Raw genomic sequence first — 21889 nt, 5'->3', positions numbered from 1 at the left:
TAAATCCTTGCCGGCCCCATGTAAACGCCGGTTTGTTGGAAACGCGTATGAAATAATAATGACTTCACGGGACAGGATATGTGTCCAGCATATGCATTGTATTTGGTAATAGGTCGGCGTGTTTCTAAAAGCAGTTTAAACATAAATGATGCTAGTATATTTACCGCCCCCCCCCTCCGAATCTTCTTTTCCACAGCTCAAATGATGGACGATGTATTTATTTATACAATCATGTCAAATTGATCGATTTTTCGTAGACTTTCAAATAATCAGAAAAGCAGAAGGATAATAATCAAACGCAGTAGTATTATAGAAATGTGGATTGCACAGGGATCAAACGTCAAACGAGAAAAATGCTATCGTTTTGAAATTTGATTAGGTATACCTAGTACATATTGCCATCTACCGTACACAAAGAGAGCGGAGTTCACAGTTGGCGTAGCAGCACAAAGTGGATGTCTTTTGTATTTTATATCAACATTTCAACATATGAATCCGATCATTTGGCAGCAATCAAGATAAAAGCTAATACCGGTAAAAAATACATCGAAAATGTTACATCTTATTATTATCGACCACGAGGCTATTTATGACTGCGGTGTAGTGAAACTGAAATGGTTCGGCCCATATTTGACTTAACCAATCAGCAACGTCAACCATATTGATGCGCATCCGTTTCCCCGCCGTTTCCCTGATAACAACGGCAGTATAAGTACGAGGACCGTTCGTAAAGACGAACAGTTAATGCTCTCACAATCGACTCGATTACGTCCACCGTGAGCTTATTCTTCCAAGACCTACCGTACACACACAGAATACATTTTTACATCATTATCGAAAATGGTGAGTAATATTTCAACTTATTTTCCTATTTTTTTCAGAAGTAGTTTAACAAGTTTGTTTCCTCCAACTATTGGTTGCTATATTCATTTGTTTCACGTGCGTGGTTATTGTGAGAGCTCGGTCGGTGTCACAGTTGATAGTGATAAACGTACTGCCATTAAGTATGACTCATTCCCGCATCGATCGGGGTAGGTTGCATAAATTAAACGTACGCACATGGGTGGGGCTGATTTATACTTCAATTTATTCTACTAACCCGCGTTTGCATACACGTGTGTATTACGTCAGCTGTTTTTAATTGTATTTTACTATTTTTCGAAATAAATTTGTGACGGCAATAATCGGTAACGGTAGCAGGTAATATAATATGAATAATCTTAATTAGAATTGATTGCTCGCATGATTGTATTGATTGATTACTTGACCTTTAATAGCGATAAATCCAATCACGTGATATATTATATAAATGTGCACGTCTTCAGTATAAATTTTCTATTGCGATATTGTTTCTGAACCGACTATAGCTAATCGGTAAAGGTTGCGTGTTTAACACTTAGGCGCTGCGCAGCACGGAAGCGAAACAGGTCGGGAAATGCACACGGATCTGTCGATTATTCATTCCATTATATGAAGCATACAGATCATTTTAAATTCAGGAATACACCTACTTAAAATAATGCGATGCATAATTTGTCGATGTACGCAAACTCGAATTATTCGTATTAAATATTAATAAATGTGTACATTTTAGAAAGCTTTCACAAAAGTGAAATTATCTGAACAATAAACGTGAATTACTATGCTTAGAATTAATTGAACGTTAACTCCTGACGATAAATTTACCGTACATCTTAACATATCAAAGCGCACATAGACGAAAACACGTTCTAACTGATAATAACAAATAATACTATCCCGAAACATGTTATTGAGCCGGTTTCAGATTTCCCCCGGAAACCGGGTTCCACCTGCTCATTATGAAAATAATATTACTGAATGATGGTGGTGCACATAATATTGACCCGTGTAACATTTACTGATGTCATGACAACGGGAACCTTATTCTACGACAGGATACACGAGCTTGCAGTTTTAGTCAAAGCCTTTCCGTTTCAGCATTACTAATGTATGTGTTCACCAAATATATTACCGAGATTCGAATGAGGAATCTCCGTTTGAGGCCCCGAGAGGGAATTAGAAAAGGAAATTTCCAGACAGAAGAGAGTAGAGTTGCAAAAAACAGCGAAATGCTTAGAAATTAAGAACAAGCAATTAAATGAACTAATTACATCGTAATTATATATAAATAATTAACACAGTCGATAGATTACGTAATCGACAACTACGGTTTCATTGTCGTTTTCATGGTGATTTTAAACTCTTTAGTGTATACATAGAAACTGACTGGTTTTCATGCAATTCAATTTCTGTATTCTAAATTCTTATCAGGATTACTGGCACATTGAATCCCCACAGTCGTCACAACATAAAGTTCAAACGCGCGCTGCTTGACGACAGTGGCGCCTGCGTGAAGACTCTAATGCGCTGCGTGACGATTTTGGCGCTTTAGCGCGCGATGGTCGTGGCGCCACACGTACGCCAAATTTAGATTGATGAACGTACTATTTTCCCACAACTCACCGCGCCCCTCCAGCAAGTACGCGTGCGAGTTGGGATCTGGGAGAATTGCACGCAGTGCTAAGGCCAGACTTTTATTATCCCTTGTTTCGCGAACCCGCCGAATGAACAGGAGCCGAAAATGAAATAAAAATAAAATTTTATTTCAGCGTAATTTCTCGCGCCTGCCGACTTGTAAGTGCACTTACAATTCTTTGAGAATTACACAAATCTAATGGCAAAAAAGAATTAATTTTATTTATTTTCCGCCCTCCTCAAAAAATTGCCTTATGAAAATTCGAGAAACAAGGAATAAAAAAAGTCTGGCCTAACGTAGGGTAAAGAATACGCAGCAGATAGCAATTGACTTTTATATGAATGTTGGTACCGTCTCTTTGCTCATACACTCTTGCTAATCTGCGCAACACTCGAAATTGTTGTGCGGATGTGTGTGCATTTCATTATGATAAATGTGATCAACAATCTCGTTCTTATGGAACCCATTATTTGACGAACGCAACCGACGCCATCTAAAGATGTAATATGGACGAAATATTGTTGTTTGATACTGCATGTTGATGACCAGATTGGATTATGATTCATGGTCAAATAAAGATGCATCGTTCGCAGCACAATGTATAAAAAAACACTAATACGCATGCGCAGTTACTGTACTAAAACAGTCAGTACACATGCGCATTGAGCGAATACTCAGCTCCGTGATGCAATAACGACGTTTATAGTTCAAGATAAATAAATAATTCAATATATTCATCGCCAAATAGTAACAAACAACAATGTTCTCGTCCACACTGGCGGATCCAGAAATTCGGTAAGGAGGCGCTTCTATTGACGTGGGCTGGGTCTGTCAATTGATTTGTCTTTTTTTTTGCGGGCTGAAGGAGGGCGCGCCTCCCCCTAAATCCGCTCGTGGTCCGTGTTGTATCTTTAAAATGCATGTCTAAAACGACCATCTGACATCACTGATCATGTCGGTAAAAATTGAATTGGATAATATAATATGAGGTAATATTAAAAAAGTGTCCGTCAATTACTTGTTTAAATTCACCACTTTCATTTTAATGATCAAATATTCAATGGCAAATTTCAGTACCCGAAATTATGATGATGTGTTTCCTTCTTTCACAGCGTGAATGTATATCAATCCACGTCGGACAGGCTGGTGTCCAAATCGGCAATGCGTGCTGGGAATTGTACTGTCTGGAACACGGTATCCAGCCTGATGGCCAGATGCCAAGTGACAAGACCATTGGTGGCGGTGACGATTCTTTCAATACTTTCTTCAGTGAGACTGGAGCTGGGAAACACGTGCCACGTGCAGTGTTTGTAGATCTGGAACCTACAGTAGTGGGTAGGTAGTACTTATATTTTATAAAATATATTCTGCATATTAAAAACATACGCAGAAAGATATTTATTGTTGTTCTAAAATTCATCAACAGATGAAGTACGGACTGGTACATACCGTCAACTGTTCCACCCAGAACAACTGATCACTGGTAAAGAAGATGCCGCCAACAACTACGCACGTGGCCACTACACCATTGGGAAAGAAATCATCGATCTGGTGTTGGACAGAGTACGAAAACTAGCTGACCAGTGTACCGGTTTACAAGGGTTCTTAGTCTTCCACAGCTTCGGTGGTGGCACTGGGTCCGGTTTTACTTCGCTTTTGATGGAACGTCTGTCTGTTGACTATGGCAAGAAGTCGAAGCTTGAGTTTGCCGTCTATCCAGCCCCACAAGTGTCGACAGCGGTTGTCGAACCATATAATTCAATCCTGACAACCCACACAACCCTGGAGCATTCAGACTGTGCTTTCATGGTCGACAACGAGGCCATCTACGATATATGTCGTCGGAATTTGGACATAGAACGTCCAACCTACACCAATCTCAACCGTCTGATTGGTCAAATCGTCTCTTCCATTACTGCTTCCCTGCGTTTTGATGGCGCCCTTAATGTCGATTTGACTGAGTTTCAGACCAATTTAGTACCCTATCCACGTATTCACTTCCCGTTGGCTACATATGCCCCTGTGATTTCTGCTGAGAAGGCCTACCACGAGCAGTTGTCCGTTTCTGAGATCACCAACGCCTGCTTCGAGCCAGCCAACCAGATGGTGAAATGCGATCCACGTCACGGCAAGTACATGGCTTGCTGTCTTTTATTCCGTGGGGATGTCGTACCAAAAGATGTCAACGCAGCCATCGCTACGATCAAGACCAAACGTACAATCCAGTTTGTCGACTGGTGCCCAACTGGTTTCAAAGTTGGTATCAACTACCAACCACCAACCGTTGTTCCCGGTGGTGACTTGGCTAAAGTACAACGCGCCGTCTGCATGTTGAGCAACACCACAGCCATCGCCGAGGCCTGGGCTCGTCTCGACCACAAATTCGACTTGATGTACGCTAAGCGTGCTTTCGTCCACTGGTATGTCGGTGAAGGTATGGAGGAAGGTGAATTCTCCGAGGCGCGTGAAGATCTGGCAGCTTTGGAGAAGGATTACGAGGAAGTTGGCGTCGACTCAGCTGAAGGGGAAGGGGAGGAAGAGGGAGAGGAATATTAAATATAATATTTTAAAGATATGTGAAAATGAAGCAGTGAAAATTGCCTTGACTGTTTTGGTGCAAAAATTCTTTCACGATATTATACACTTACTCGTTGTCTTTGTTCCATTGATGGCTGCTTTTGTTTGTTGCAATAAATAGGCGTTGAAAACACCCGTGACACCTTTTCTTTCTCTTTGAAAAATAAAACCTCACACAATCTCTTAAAGTTGCGGTTTGGCAATAATTTTTTTCTTCTCTCTCGCTAATTACCTTTCTGAATTAAAAAAAAAATCATCGCGTCTGTGTTACCCCTTCGCAGTGCCCCGGGAAATAATATCATATAGTACAAACCAACTCCACAAAAGTTTCTGCAAACATTCAATTTATTTGTCGAAATTCGAAATATAGCGAAAACGATCGAGCATTGGGCCGAAATTTGTATAAGTTTTCTTCAAATAATGTGTGTAGAAAATCTGCCCATCTAGGCATACTACCGAGCCTGTATCAAAAGCCAAACCGTCCCAAAGCATGAGCCCTACTCCACCACTGGTCCCACCATTATGTCAATGACCGTAAAACACGGAAGTCATTCACTTCCGGCAGTGGTAATTCAAGTCAATATTTACCTCTGACCCGATATTTATATTGGCGCTGACTAATTATTCAAAACAATTCCATTAGTTCAAATTAACACTATTATCAACTGCATATTATGGTATGCACATATTTTATTTTATTTAGTCAGCGATTTGAAATATGCGTGCAGGTGGACTAGTGTTACCTTTTTAGGCATCTTATTCCCAAGACGTTTACTTTTCATGTGTACCGCCCACACGACCCTCCATCCAAACGGTATTTCAGCAAGCAAGCAACTTAATCAAATGAATAAAGATATATAACCGGACTTCTATCCATTTTTTCTATACTACTTCCGGTTACAAAATCGATTTCAAGAACAGGGTTATACGTTTGTGTATTTTCGCTCGAAATCACATTTTGGTTTCACGCAGGTTATCGTTAATGTTATCGTTTCTTCGTCAACACATAGAAAGTGTTGCACAAAATGAACATGCACATTTGCACACCTATCATGTTGACAAATAACTTGCTATCCATTTTGACCATTTCCCACCTGGGAGTACACATGGAAACATAAAAAAAATACTATAAAATACTTTATTTTCGCTTGGAATTAAGGTAGAAGCCTACTGATCATTTTTGAGAAGGTTGGTCATAAATCACATGACAATGTTCATTGGTTTATTGTGTAAAATCATGAAGCTATTGTCTCATGGCACCATGAAATAGCATTCTTTTACGTGTTACAGTAATGTATTTTGAGAAACTTGTTCTAATATTTTTCAAAAATCGATATGTTTAGAACAATTCCATAGAGCGCAATGTTAAACAAAAATTGCATTTTTCAACACTTTTTTAAAACTCAGATTTTTGAAAATTTCAGGAAAACAAAAAGTACCCCATCATTTACAATATATTATTTTTCAGCCTATGTCACCAGCCTGTAATTTGAGATATGGCATAATATCTCTGCAATAGGAACCTATGGTAAAAGCACAATAATACTACCAAAATGGCCGCTATCCACTAAAATACAACCAACTTTATTTAAGTCAATATTCTTATATTGCCCGGAAGTACAATTTATTAAAAAACATAAAGAAAATTCATGGTATTTGAAATCATGAGTAGGCTTCTACCTTAATTCACGCTATTTTCACTGGAGGAATGATTCAGTGAAAATAAAATCCTGCGAATATACCTTTTTTCTATATTTTACATTCAACTTGTCAAAAATCACTAAATAAATTTCATACAAAACATCCAAAAACTCTTTTTAGAGAAAATTAATCCAGCTAAAATAAAGTATTTTACGCGTCTATCTAATTTGTAGAGAAAATCGAGCATTAGATTGGGCAACACTATTTATGACGCAGTATGGGTGCCGTGTGAGGGCTTCCATTCCAAAACTACATAGAACAGAATGTTGTATAAGGGGTTCCTGTCGTGTGGCTGCCCGAACAATGATTTCGAGTATACGTAAACGCACACCTAATGTGTCATTTTAGAATTCACAATTAGTTAACAATATATGTTAATTAATCATAATAACTGGGCAATGTATAGACGCATGCGTACTGGTGAGACATAATGTAACTATATGCAAGAGTTCGGGGTTATCTCAGCGACCATAGCATAAAGTGCCGGGAGCAGTTAATGTATGTTACAAAAGTTGTTAATTGTTGACGAGATAAATTATGCCTCTGTTCTTGGGATCACAGGGTGATACTGTGCATAGGCACTAAAGCCTCGTTGCTTTCCCATTCGTGTTAAATAAATATAAACAACTTGTGTACGGCCGGATAAACAAAATACAAGAGTCTTTTACACTTCGCAATAATCGATACAGTACAGTGGCGAGAAAGTCCGGAACGAGTTTAAGGCTGGTATAACAAAGGATGACGGTGACAATGATTGCAGAGATGGAACATAATCTCAGTGTATCTAACATGTATGACGTTTTACCTTTGACGTATTTACGGTCTGTTACAATGATGTGGGATGTTACTGTGAAGATATAGCATTACTCAATAGTAAAAATAATGTAAAAAGGGAAAAATTCAAAATACGGTGGGGGGGGGGTCATTATACTCATTTCGGAGAAAATTCTGTTTAGGCATTTAACCAAGCGAGTGTAGTGTGGCAAGGATAAACAATATCTAAACAGTTTGCTTTTTTATGACATAGTGTATTTAAATAGTGTATTTAATAATTAAATATTTAAAAACTGATTTCACTTTCAGTTTATTAGTTATCATAATGGCGAAATGTGTTTGCATAATTTTCGCTGTCATTTGTGATGTAATATGCATAAGAAAGATTACAGATTTTTCACAGAGAGCAAAATAAAATTCACGTGTGGATTATTAATATTAACATGATTAATTACAGACAGAGTTTTACTCGAAATATTGTCCATCTCCCACGATTATATTAAGTGTCTGGTTCAAGTTACTATGATGGATCTCGATAACAACATCATTCGATGGGTATTCATAATACACGATGTTTCTAATTCATAATGTATACACAGAACGAGTAGTTTGCCAACCTTATTGACCCAGCGATACTCCTGTTCAATCGATCATATTTGTACAAATGCATTCAAGACATGAATTTGAAAGAATATTGATTCAATTATTAAAAAATGCCATGTTTTGTTCACAGTCTGAGTCAGTTGATTACATGGTTATTAATCACATGGCACGTAGAGATGAGTCACCCATCAGGTATATAAGGTTTCTGGCAACTCGGTGTAATACATTGTTTACTGGGTAATATCCGACACAAGGGTAGTTTTAACTCTTTATGAAATCTAAATTCTGTCTATATTACAAAGTGGCCCTGGAAGATGGGCATTAAGCATTGGTAACTTATTAGATCGTCTGTAAGTATAGTAATCACAGAGAAGACATGCAATTATGTTAGAACCTGTCTCAATTAATATTGTAGTATTTACCAAGTTTTTTTTAATTATATTATACTAACTCACTAACTGACCGAAATATTATAGTCCTGAAATCAAATACGGCACACCGCAAAATTGCCGTATTCTCATATGAAAGCACAATAACATAATAGTTATATGGACAATTTAATAATTATATCGACTCTAAACCGTAAGTAAATAGCCACTCTCGATTGCTTTATTAACCACGATTTAGTCTCCGGTATAGACTGTACAGTTCATATTTACCTACACAGACACTGTGCGATTCGTGTTTCACTCAACAGACACTGTACGATTCGTGTTTATAGTTAGTTATATGGATAATTTAATAATTATATCGACTCTAAACCGTAAGTAAATAGCCACTCTCGAATGCTTTATTAACCACGATTTAGTCTCCGGTATAGACTGTACAATTCGTGTTTACCTACACAGACACTGTACGATTCGTGTTTACCTACACATACACTGTACGATTCGTGTTTACCTACAAAGATACTGTGCGATTCGTGTTTACTTACACATACACTGTACTATTCGTGTTTACCTACACAGACACTGTACGATTCGTGTTTACCTACACATACACTGTATGATTCGTGTTTATCTACACAGACACTGTACGATTCGTGTCTACCTACACAGACACTGTACGATTCGTGTTTACATACACAGACACTGTACGATTCGTGTTTACCTACACATACACTGTACGATTCGTGTTTACCTACACAGACACTGTATGATTCGTGTTTATCTACACATACACTGTACGGTTCGTGTTTACCTACACAGACACTGAACGATTTGTGTTTATCTACACAGACACTGTACGATTTGTGTTTACCTACACGTACACTGTACGATTCGTGTTTACCTACACAGACACTGTATAATTCGTGTTTATCTACACATACACTGTACGGTTCGTGTTTACCTACACAGACACTGTACGATTCGTGTTTACCTACACATACACTGTACGATTCGTGTTTACCTACAAAGATACTGTACGATTCGTGTTTAACTACACAAACAATGTACGATTCGTGTTTACCTACACATACACTGTACGATTCGTGTTTACCTACACAGACACTGTACGGTTCGTGTTTACATACACAGACACTGTACGATTCGTGTTTACCTACACATACACTGTACGATTCGTGTTTACCTACACAGACACTGTATGATTCGTGTTTATCTACACATACACTGTACGGTTCGTGTTTACCTACACAGACACTGTACGATTCGTGTTTACCTACACAGACACTGTACGATTCGTGTTTACCTACACATACACTGTACGATTCGTGTTTACCTACAAAGATACTGTGCGATTCGTGTTTACTTACACATACACTGTACTATTCGTGTTTACCTACACAGACACTGTACGATTCGTGTTTACCTACACATACACTGTATGATTCGTGTTTATCTACACAGACACTGTACGATTCGTGTCTACCTACACAGACACTGTACGATTCGTGTTTACATACACAGACACTGTACGATTCGTGTTTACCTACACATACACTGTACGATTCGTGTTTACCTACACAGACACTGTATGATTCGTGTTTATCTACACATACACTGTACGGTTCGTGTTTACCTACACAGACACTGAACGATTTGTGTTTATCTACACAGACACTGTACGATTTGTGTTTACCTACACGTACACTGTACGATTCGTGTTTACCTACACAGACACTGTACGATTCGTGTTTACCTACACATACACTGTACGATTCGTGTTTACCTACACAGACACTGTACGATTCGTGTTTACCTACACATACACTGTACGATTCGTGTTTACCTACACAGACACTGTACGATTCATGTTTACCTACACATACACTGTACGATTCGTGTTTACCTACAAAGATACTGTACGATTCGTGTTTAACTACACAAACAATGTACGATTCGTGTTTACCTACACATACACTGTACGATTCGTGTTTACCTACACAGACACTGTACGATTCGTGTTTACCTACACATACACTGTACGATTCGTGTTTACCTACACAGACACTGTACGATTCGTGTTTACCTACAAAGATACTGTACGATTCGTGTTTACCTACACAGACAATGTACGATTCGTGTTTACCTACACAGACACTGTACGGTTCGTGTTTACCTACACATACACTGTACGATTCGTGTTTACCTACACAGACACTGTACGATTCGTGTTTACCTACACATACACTGTACGATTCGTGTTTACCTACACATACACTGTACGATTCGTGTTTACCTACAAAGATACTGTACAATTCGTGTTTACCTACACAAACAATGTACGATTCGTGTTTACCTACACATACACTGTACGATTCGTGTTTACCTACACATACACTGTACGATTCGTGTTTACCTCCACATACACTGTACGATTCGTGTTTACCTACAAAGATACTGTGCGATTCGTGTTTACTTACACATACACTGTACTATTCGTGTTTACCTACACAGACACTGTACGATTCGTGTTTACCTACACATACACTGTATGATTCGTGTTTATATACACAGACACTGTACGATTCGTGTCTACCTACACAGACACTGTACGATTCGTGTTTACATACACAGACACTGTACGATTCGTGTTTACCTACACATACACTGTACGATTCGTGTTTACCTACACAGACACTGTATGATTCGTGTTTATTTACACATACACTGTACGGTTCGTGTTTACCTACACAGACACTGAACGATTCGTGTTTATCTACACAGACACTGTACGATTCGTGTTTACCTACACGTACACTGTACGATTCGTGTTTACCTACACAGACACTGTATAATTCGTGTTTATCTACACATACACTGTACGGTTCGTGTTTACCTACACAGACACTGTACGATTCGTGTCTACCTACACAGACACTGTACGATTCGTGTTTACCTACACAGACACTGTACGATTCGTGTTTACCTACACATACACTGTACGATTCGTGTTTACCTACACAGACACTGTATGATTCGTGTTTATCTACACATACACTGTACGGTTCGTGTTTACCTACACAGACACTGAACGATTCGTGTTTGCCTACACAGACAATGTACGATTCGTGTTTACCTACACAGACACTGTACGATTCGTGTTTACCTACACATACACTGTACGATTCGTGTTTACCTACACATACACTGTACGATTCGTGTTCACCTACACATACACTGTACGATTCGTGTTTACCTACACATACACTGTGCAATTCGTGTTTACCTACAAAGATACTGTACGATTCGTGTTTACCTACACAAACAATGTACGATTCGTGTTTACCTACACATACACTGTACGATTCGTGTTTACCTACACATACACTGTACGATTCGCGTTTACCTACACATACACTGTACGATTCGTGTTTACCTACAAAGATACTGTACGATTCGTGTTTACCTACACAGACAATGTACGATTCGTGTTTACCTACACAGACACTGTACTATTCGTGTTTACCCACACAGACACTGTACGATTCGTGTTTACCTACACATACACTGTACGATTCGTGTTTACCTTCAAAGATACTGTACGATTCGTGTTTACCTACACAGACAATGTACGATTCGTGTTTACCTACACAGACACTGTACGATTCGTGTTTACCTACACAGACACTGTACGATTCGTGTTTACCTACACATACACTGTACGATTCGTGTTTACCTACAAAGATACTGTACGATTCGTGTTTACCTACACAGACACTGTACTACTCGTGTTTACCTACACAGACACTACACGATTCGTGTTTACCTACACTTACACTGTGCGATTCGTGTTTACCTACACAGGCACTGTACGATTCGTGTTTACCTACACATACACTGTACAATTCGTGTTTACCTACACAGACACTGTACGATTCGTGTTCACCAAAAAAAGATACTCTACGATTCGTGTTTACCTACACATACACTGTACGATTCGTGTTTACCTACAAAGATACTCTACGATTCGTGTTTACCTACACATACAATGTACGATTCGTGTTTACCTACACAGACACTGTACGATTCGTGTTTACCTACACATACACTGTACGATTCGTGTTTACCTACACAGACACTGTACGATTCGTGTTTACATACACAGACACTGTACAATTCGTGTTTACCTACACATACACTGTGCGATTCGTGTTTACCTACACATACACTGTATTATTCGTGTTTACCTACACATACACTGTACGATTCGTGTTTATCTACACAGACACTGTACGATTCGTGTTTACCTACACATACACTGTACGATTCGTGTTTACCTACACGGACACTGTATGATTCGTGTTTATCTACACATACACTGTACGGTTCGTGTTTACCTACACAGACACTGTACGATTCGTGTCTACCTACACAGACACTGTACGATTTGTGTTTACCTACAAAGACACTGTACGATTCGTGTTTACCTACACATACACTGTACGATTCGTGTTTACCTACACAGACACTGTATGATTCGTGTTTATCTACACATACACTGTACGGTTCGTGTTTACCTACACAGACACTGTACGATTCGTGTTTATCTACACAGACACTGTACGATTCGTGTTTACCTACAAAGATACTGTACGATTCGTGTTTACCTACACAGACAATGTACGATTCGTGTTTACATACACAGACACTGTACGATTCGTGTTTACCTACACAGACACTGTACGATTCGTGTTTACCTACACAGACACTGTACGATTCGTGTTTACTTACACAGACACTGTACGATTCGTGTTTACCTACACATACACTGTGCGATTCGTGTTTACCTACACATACACTGTACTATTCGTGTTTACCTACACAGACACTGTATGATTCGTGTTTATCTACACAGACACTGTACGATTCGTGTTTACCTACACATACACTCTACGATTCGTGTTTACCTACACAGACAATGTACGACTCGTGTTTACCTACAAAGATACTGTCCGATTCGTGTTTACTTACACAGACAATGTACGATTCGTGTTTACCTACACAGACACTGTACGATTCGTGTTTACCTACACATACACTGTACGATTCGTGTTTACCTACACATACACTGTACGATTCGTGTTGACCTACACAGACACTGTACTACTCGTGTTTACCTACACAGACACTATACGATTCATGTTTACCTACACAGACACTGTGCGATTCGTGTTTACCTACACAGACACTGTACGATTCGTGTTTACCTACACATACACTGTACGATTCGTGTTTATCTACACAGACACTGTTCGATTCGTGTTTACCTACACATACACTGTACGATTCGTGTTTACATACACGGACACTGTATGATTCGTGTTTACCTACACATACACTGTACGATTCGTGTTTACCTACAAAGATACTGTACGATTCGTGTTTACCTACACAGACAATGTACGATTCGTGTTTACCTACACAGACACTGTACGATTCGTGTTTACCTACACAGACACTGTACGATTCGTGTTTACCTACACAGACACTGTACGATTCGTGTTTACCTACACAGACACTGTACGATTCGTGTTTACCTACACATACACTGTGCGATTCGTGTTTACCTACACATACACTGTACTATTCGTGTTTACCTACACAGACACTGTATGATTCGTGTTTATCTACACATACACTGTACGGTTCGTGTTTACCTACACAGACACTGTACGACTCGTGTTTACCTACAAAGATACTGTACGATTCGTGTTTACCTACACAGACACTGTACGATTCGTGTTTACCAACACATACACTGTACGATTCGTGTTTACCTACACATACACTGTACGATTCGTGTTTACCTACACATACACTGTAAGATTCGTGTTTACCTACACATACACTGTACGATTCGTGTTTACCTACAAAGATACAGTACGATTCGTGTTGACCTACACAGACACTGTACTACTCCTGTTTACCTACACAGACACTATACGATTCGTGTTTACCTACACAGACACTGTGCGATTCGTGTTTACCTACACAGACACTGTACGATTCGTGTTTACCTACACATACACTGTACGATTCGTGTTTACCTACACAGACACTGTACGATTGGTGTTCACCTACAAAGATACTCTTTGATTCGTGTTTACCTACACAGACAATGTACGATTCGTGTTAACCTCCAAAGATACTCTACGATTCGTGTTTACCTACACATACAATGTACGATTCGTGTTTACCTACACAGACACTGTACGATTCGTGTTTACCTACACATACACTGTACGATTCGTGTTTACCTACACAGACACTGTACGATTCGTGTTTACCTACACAGACACTGTACGATTCGTGTTTACCTACACATACACTGTACGATTCGTGTTTACCTACACAGACACTGTACGATTCGTGTTTACCTACACAGACACTGTACGATTCGTGTTTACCTACACATACACTGTACGATTCGCGTTTACCTACAAAGATACTGTACGATTCGTGTTTACCTACACAGACACTGTACTATTCGTGTTTACCTACACAGACACTGTACGATTCGTGTTTACCTACACATACACTGTACGATTCGTGTTTACCTACAAAGATACTGTTCGATTCGTGTTTACCTACACAGACACTGTACGATTCGTGTTTACCTACACATACACTGTACGATTCGTGTTTATCTACACAGACACTCTACGATTCGTGTTTACCTACACAGACACTGTATGATTCGTGTTTACCTACACAGACACTGTACGATTCGTGTTTACCTACACATACACTGTACGATTCGTGTTTACCTACACAGACACTGTACGATTCGTGTTTACCTACACATACACTGTACAATTCGTGTTTACCTACAAAGATACTGTACGATTCGTGTTTACCTACACAGACAATGTACGATTCGTGTTTACCTACACAGACACTGTACGATTCGTGTTTACCTACACATACACTGTACGACTCGTGTTTACCTACAAAGATACTCTACGATTCGTGTTTACCTACACATACAATGTACGATTCGTGTTTATCTACACAGACACAGACACTGTGCGATTCGTGTTTACCTACACAGACACTGTACGATTCGTGTTTACCTACACTTACACTGTACGATTCGTGTTTACCTACACAGACACTGTACGATTCGTGTTCACCTACAAAGATACTCTACGATTGGTGTTTACCTACACAGACAATGTACGATTCGTGTTTACCTACAAAGATACTCTACGATTCGTGTTTACCTACACATACAATGTACGATTCGTGTTTATCTACACAGACACTGTACGATTCGTGTTTACCTACGCATACACTGTACGATTCGTGTTTACCTACACATACACTGTACGATTCGTGTTTACCTACACAGACACTGTACGATTCGTGTTTACCTACACATACACTGTACGATTCGTGTTTACCTACACATACACTGTACGATTTGTGTTTACCTACAAAGATACTCTACGATTCGTGTTTACCTACACATACAATGTACGATTCGTGTTTACCTACACAGACACTGTACAATTCGTGTTTACCTACACATACACTGTACGATTCGTGTTTACCTACACAGACACTGTACGATTCGTGTTTACCTACACAGACACTGTGCAATTCGTGTTTACCTACACATACACTGTGCGATTCGTGTTTACCTACACATACACTGTACTATTCGTGTTTACCTACACATACACTGTACGATTCGTGTTTACCTACACAGACACTGTACGATTCGTGTTTATCTACACATACACTGTACGATTCGTGTTTACCTACAAAGATACTGTTCGATTCGTGTTTACCTACACAGACACTGTACGATTCGTGTTTACCTACACATACACTGTACGATTCGTGTTTATCTACACAGACACTCTACGATTCGTGTTTACCTACACAGACACTGTATGATTCGTGTTTACCTACACAGACACTGTACGATTCGTGTTTACCTACACATACACTGTACGATTCGTGTTTACCTACACAGACACTGTACGATTCGTGTTTACCTACACATACACTGTACAATTCGTGTTTACCTACAAAGATACTGTACGATTCGTGTTTACCTACACAGACAATGTACGATTCGTGTTTACCTACACAGACACTGTACGATTTGTGTTTACCTACACATACACTGTACGATTCGTGTTTACCTACAAAGATACTCTACGATTCGTGTTTACCTACACATACAATGTACGATTCGTGTTTATCTACACAGACACAGACACTGTGCGATTCGTGTTTACCTACACAGACACTGTACGATTCGTGTTTACCTACACTTACACTGTACGATTCGTGTTTACCTACACAGACACTGTACGATTCGTGTTCACCTACAAAGATACTCTACGATTGGTGTTTACCTACACAGACAATGTACGATTCGTGTTTACCTACAAAGATACTCTACGATTCGTGTTTACCTACACATACAATGTACGATTCGTGTTTATCTACACAGACACTGTACGATTCGTGTTTACCTACGCATACACTGTACGATTCGTGTTTACCTACACATACACTGTACGATTCGTGTTTACCTACACAGACACTGTACGATTCGTGTTTACCTACACATACACTGTACGATTCGTGTTTACCTACACATACACTGTACGATTTGTGTTTACCTACAAAGATACTCTACGATTCGTGTTTACCTACACATACAATGTACGATTCGTGTTTACCTACACAGACACTGTACAATTCATGTTTACCTACACATACACTGTACGATTCGTGTTTACCTACACAGACACTGTACGATTCGTGTTTACCTACACAGACACTGTGCAATTCGTGTTTACCTACACATACACTGTGCGATTCGTGTTTACCTACACATACACTGTACTATTCGTGTTTACCTACACATACACTGTACGATTCGTGTTTACCTACACAGACAATGTACGATTCGTGTTTACCTACACATACACTGTAAGATTCGTGTTTACCTACACATACACTGTACGATTCGTGTTTACCTACAAAGATACTGTACGATTCGTGTTTACCTACACAGACACTGTACTATTCGTGTTTACCTACACAGACACTGTACGATTCGTGTTTATCTACACAGACACTCTACGATTCGTGTTTACCTACACAGACACTATATGATTCGTGTTTACCTACACAGACACTGTACGATTCGTGTTTACCTACAAAGATACTGTACGATTCGTGTTTACCTACACAGACACTGTACTATTCGTGTTTACCTACACAGACACTGTACGATTCGTGTTTACCTACACATACACTGTACGATTCGTGTTTACCTACGCATACACTGTACGATTCGTGTTTACCTACACATACACTGTACGATTCGTGTTTACCTACACAGACACTGTACGATTCGTGTTTACCTACACATACACTGTACGATTCGTGTTTACCTACACATACACTGTACGATTTGTGTTTACCTACAAAGATACTCTACGATTCGTGTTTACCTACACATACAATGTACGATTCGTGTTTACCTACACAGACACTGTACAATTCATGTTTACCTACACATACACTGTACGATTCGTGTTTACCTACACAGACACTGTACGATTCGTGTTTACCTACACATACACTTACGATTCGCGTTTACCTACAAAGATACTGTACGATTCGTGTTTACCTACACAGACACTGTACTATTCGTGTTTACCTACACAGACACTGTACGATTCGTGTTTACCTACACATACACTGTACGATTCGTGTTTACCTACAAAGATACTGTTCGATTCGTGTTTACCTACACAGACACTGTACGATTCGTGTTTACCTACACATACACTGTACGATTCGTGTTTATCTACACAGACACTCTACGATTCGTGTTTACCTACACAGACACTGTATGATTCGTGTTTACCTACACAGACACTGTACGATTCGTGTTTACCTACACATACACTGTACGATTCGTGTTTACCTACACAGACACTGTACGATTCGTGTTTACCTACACATACACTGTACAATTCGTGTTTACCTACAAAGATACTGTACGATTCGTGTTTACCTACACAGACAATGTACGATTCGTGTTTACCTACACAGACACTGTACGATTCGTGTTTACCTACACATACACTGTACGATTCGTGTTTACCTACAAAGATACTCTACGATTCGTGTTTACCTACACATACAATGTACGATTCGTGTTTATCTACACAGACACAGACACTGTGCGATTCGTGTTTACCTACACAGACACTGTACGATTCGTGTTTACCTACACTTACACTGTACGATTCGTGTTTACCTACACAGACACTGTACGATTCGTGTTCACCTACAAAGATACTCTACGATTGGTGTTTACCTACACAGACAATGTACGATTCGTGTTTACCTACAAAGATACTCTACGATTCGTGTTTACCTACACATACAATGTACGATTCGTGTTTATCTACACAGACACTGTACGATTCGTGTTTACCTACACATACACTGTACGATTCGTGTTTACCTACACAGACACTGTACGATTCGTGTTTACCTACACAGACACTGTACGATTCGTGTTTACCTACACATACACTGTACGATTCGTGTTTACCTACACAGACACTGTACGATTCGTGTTTACCTACACAGACACTGTACGATTCGTGTTTACCTACACATACACTGTACGATTCGCGTTTACCTACAAAGATACTGTACGATTCGTGTTTACCTACACAGACACTGTACTATTCGTGTTTACCTACACAGACACTGTACGATTCGTGTTTACCTACACATACACTGTACGATTCGTGTTTACCTACAAAGATACTGTTCGATTCGTGTTTACCTACACAGACACTGTACGATTCGTGTTTACCTACACATACACTGTACGATTCGTGTTTATCTACACAGACACTCTACGATTCGTGTTTACCTACACAGACACTGTATGATTCGTGTTTACCTACACAGACACTGTACGATTCGTGTTTACCTACACATACACTGTACGATTCGTGTTTACCTACACAGACACTGTACGATTCGTGTTTACCTACACATACACTGTACAATTCGTGTTTACCTACAAAGATACTGTACGATTCGTGTTTACCTACACAGACAATGTACGATTCGTGTTTACCTACACAGACACTGTACGATTCGTGTTTACCTACACATACACTGTACGACTCGTGTTTACCTACAAAGATACTCTACGATTCGTGTTTACCTACACATACAATGTACGATTCGTGTTTATCTACACAGACACAGACACTGTGCGATTCGTGTTTACCTACACAGACACTGTACGATTCGTGTTTACCTACACTTACACTGTACGATTCGTGTTTACCTACACAGACACTGTACGATTCGTGTTCACCTACAAAGATACTCTACGATTGGTGTTTACCTACACAGACAATGTACGATTCGTGTTTACCTACAAAGATACTCTACGATTCGTGTTTACCTACACATACAATGTACGATTCGTGTTTATCTACACAGACACTGTACGATTCGTGTTTACCCACGCATACACTGTACGATTCGTGTTTACCTACACATACACTGTACGATTCGTGTTTACCTACACAGACACTGTACGATTCGTGTTTACCTACACATACACTGTACGATTCGTGTTTACCTACACATACACTGTACGATTTGTGTTTACCTACAAAGATACTCTACGATTCGTGTTTACCTACACATACAATGTACGATTCGTGTTTACCTACACAGACACTGTACAATTCGTGTTTACCTACACATACACTGTACGATTCGTGTTTACCTACACAGACACTGTACGATTCGTGTTTACCTACACAGACACTGTGCAATTCGTGTTTACCTACACATACACTGTGCGATTCGTGTTTACCTACACATACACTGTACTATTCGTGTTTACCTACACATACACTGTACGATTCGTGTTTACCTACACAGACACTGTACGATTCGTGTTTATCTACACATACACTGTACGATTCGTGTTTACCTACAAAGATACTGTTCGATTCGTGTTTACCTACACAGACACTGTACGATTCGTGTTTACCTACACATACACTGTACGATTCGTGTTTATCTACACAGACACTCTACGATTCGTGTTTACCTACACAGACACTGTATGATTCGTGTTTACCTACACAGACACTGTACGATTCGTGTTTACCTACACATACACTGTACGATTCGTGTTTACCTACACAGACACTGTACGATTCGTGTTTACCTACACATACACTGTACAATTCGTGTTTACCTACAAAGATACTGTACGATTCGTGTTTACCTACACAGACAATGTACGATTCGTGTTTACCTACACAGACACTGTACGATTTGTGTTTACCTACACATACACTGTACGATTCGTGTTTACCTACAAAGATACTCTACGATTCGTGTTTACCTACACATACAATGTACGATTCGTGTTTATCTACACAGACACAGACACTGTGCGATTCGTGTTTACCTACACAGACACTGTACGATTCGTGTTTACCTACACTTACACTGTACGATTCGTGTTTACCTACACAGACACTGTACGATTCGTGTTCACCTACAAAGATACTCTACGATTGGTGTTTACCTACACAGACAATGTACGATTCGTGTTTACCTACAAAGATACTCTACGATTCGTGTTTACCTACACATACAATGTACGATTCGTGTTTATCTACACAGACACTGTACGATTCGTGTTTACCTACGCATACACTGTACGATTCGTGTTTACCTACACATACACTGTACGATTCGTGTTTACCTACACAGACACTGTACGATTCGTGTTTACCTACACATACACTGTACGATTCGTGTTTACCTACACATACACTGTACGATTTGTGTTTACCTACAAAGATACTCTACGATTCGTGTTTACCTACACATACAATGTACGATTCGTGTTTACCTACACAGACACTGTACAATTCATGTTTACCTACACATACACTGTACGATTCGTGTTTACCTACACAGACACTGTACGATTCGTGTTTACCTACACAGACACTGTGCAATTCGTGTTTACCTACACATACACTGTGCGATTCGTGTTTACCTACACATACACTGTACTATTCGTGTTTACCTACACATACACTGTACGATTCGTGTTTACCTACACAGACAATGTACGATTCGTGTTTACCTACACATACACTGTAAGATTCGTGTTTACCTACACATACACTGTACGATTCGTGTTTACCTACAAAGATACTGTACGATTCGTGTT

At 39.4% G+C, this 21889-nt stretch overlaps 1 protein-coding gene across 1 annotated transcript; it reads left to right on the top strand.

Moving 5' to 3' along the window:
• Positions 1-708: 708 nt before the first annotated feature.
• Positions 709-5207, top strand: LOC100378254 (tubulin alpha-1A chain-like). The gene is made up of 3 exons (XM_085507055.1): positions 709-843; positions 3610-3832; positions 3924-5207. The coding sequence occupies exons 1-3, from the start codon at positions 841-843 to the stop codon at positions 5051-5053; spliced, it is 1356 nt and encodes a 451-aa protein (XP_085363181.1). The 5' UTR covers positions 709-840; the 3' UTR covers positions 5054-5207.
• The last annotated feature ends 16682 nt before the right edge of the window (positions 5208-21889 follow it).

The sequence above is a fragment of the Saccoglossus kowalevskii genome, chromosome 13, assembly GCF_978046115.1.
Source record: "Saccoglossus kowalevskii chromosome 13, keSacKowa6.1, whole genome shotgun sequence".
Classification (NCBI taxonomy): Eukaryota; Metazoa; Hemichordata; class Enteropneusta; family Harrimaniidae; genus Saccoglossus; species Saccoglossus kowalevskii.
This window is presented reverse-complemented; position numbering and strand designations above follow the sequence as displayed.

What these genes read in the sequence shown, in the direction of transcription:
- LOC100378254 (XM_085507055.1), top strand. An exon ending in TCTGGAACCTACAGTAGTGG is followed by an intron (nt 3,833 to 3,923) that starts GTAGGTAGTACT and finishes ATTCATCAACAG; the next exon opens with ATGAAGTACGGACTGGTACA.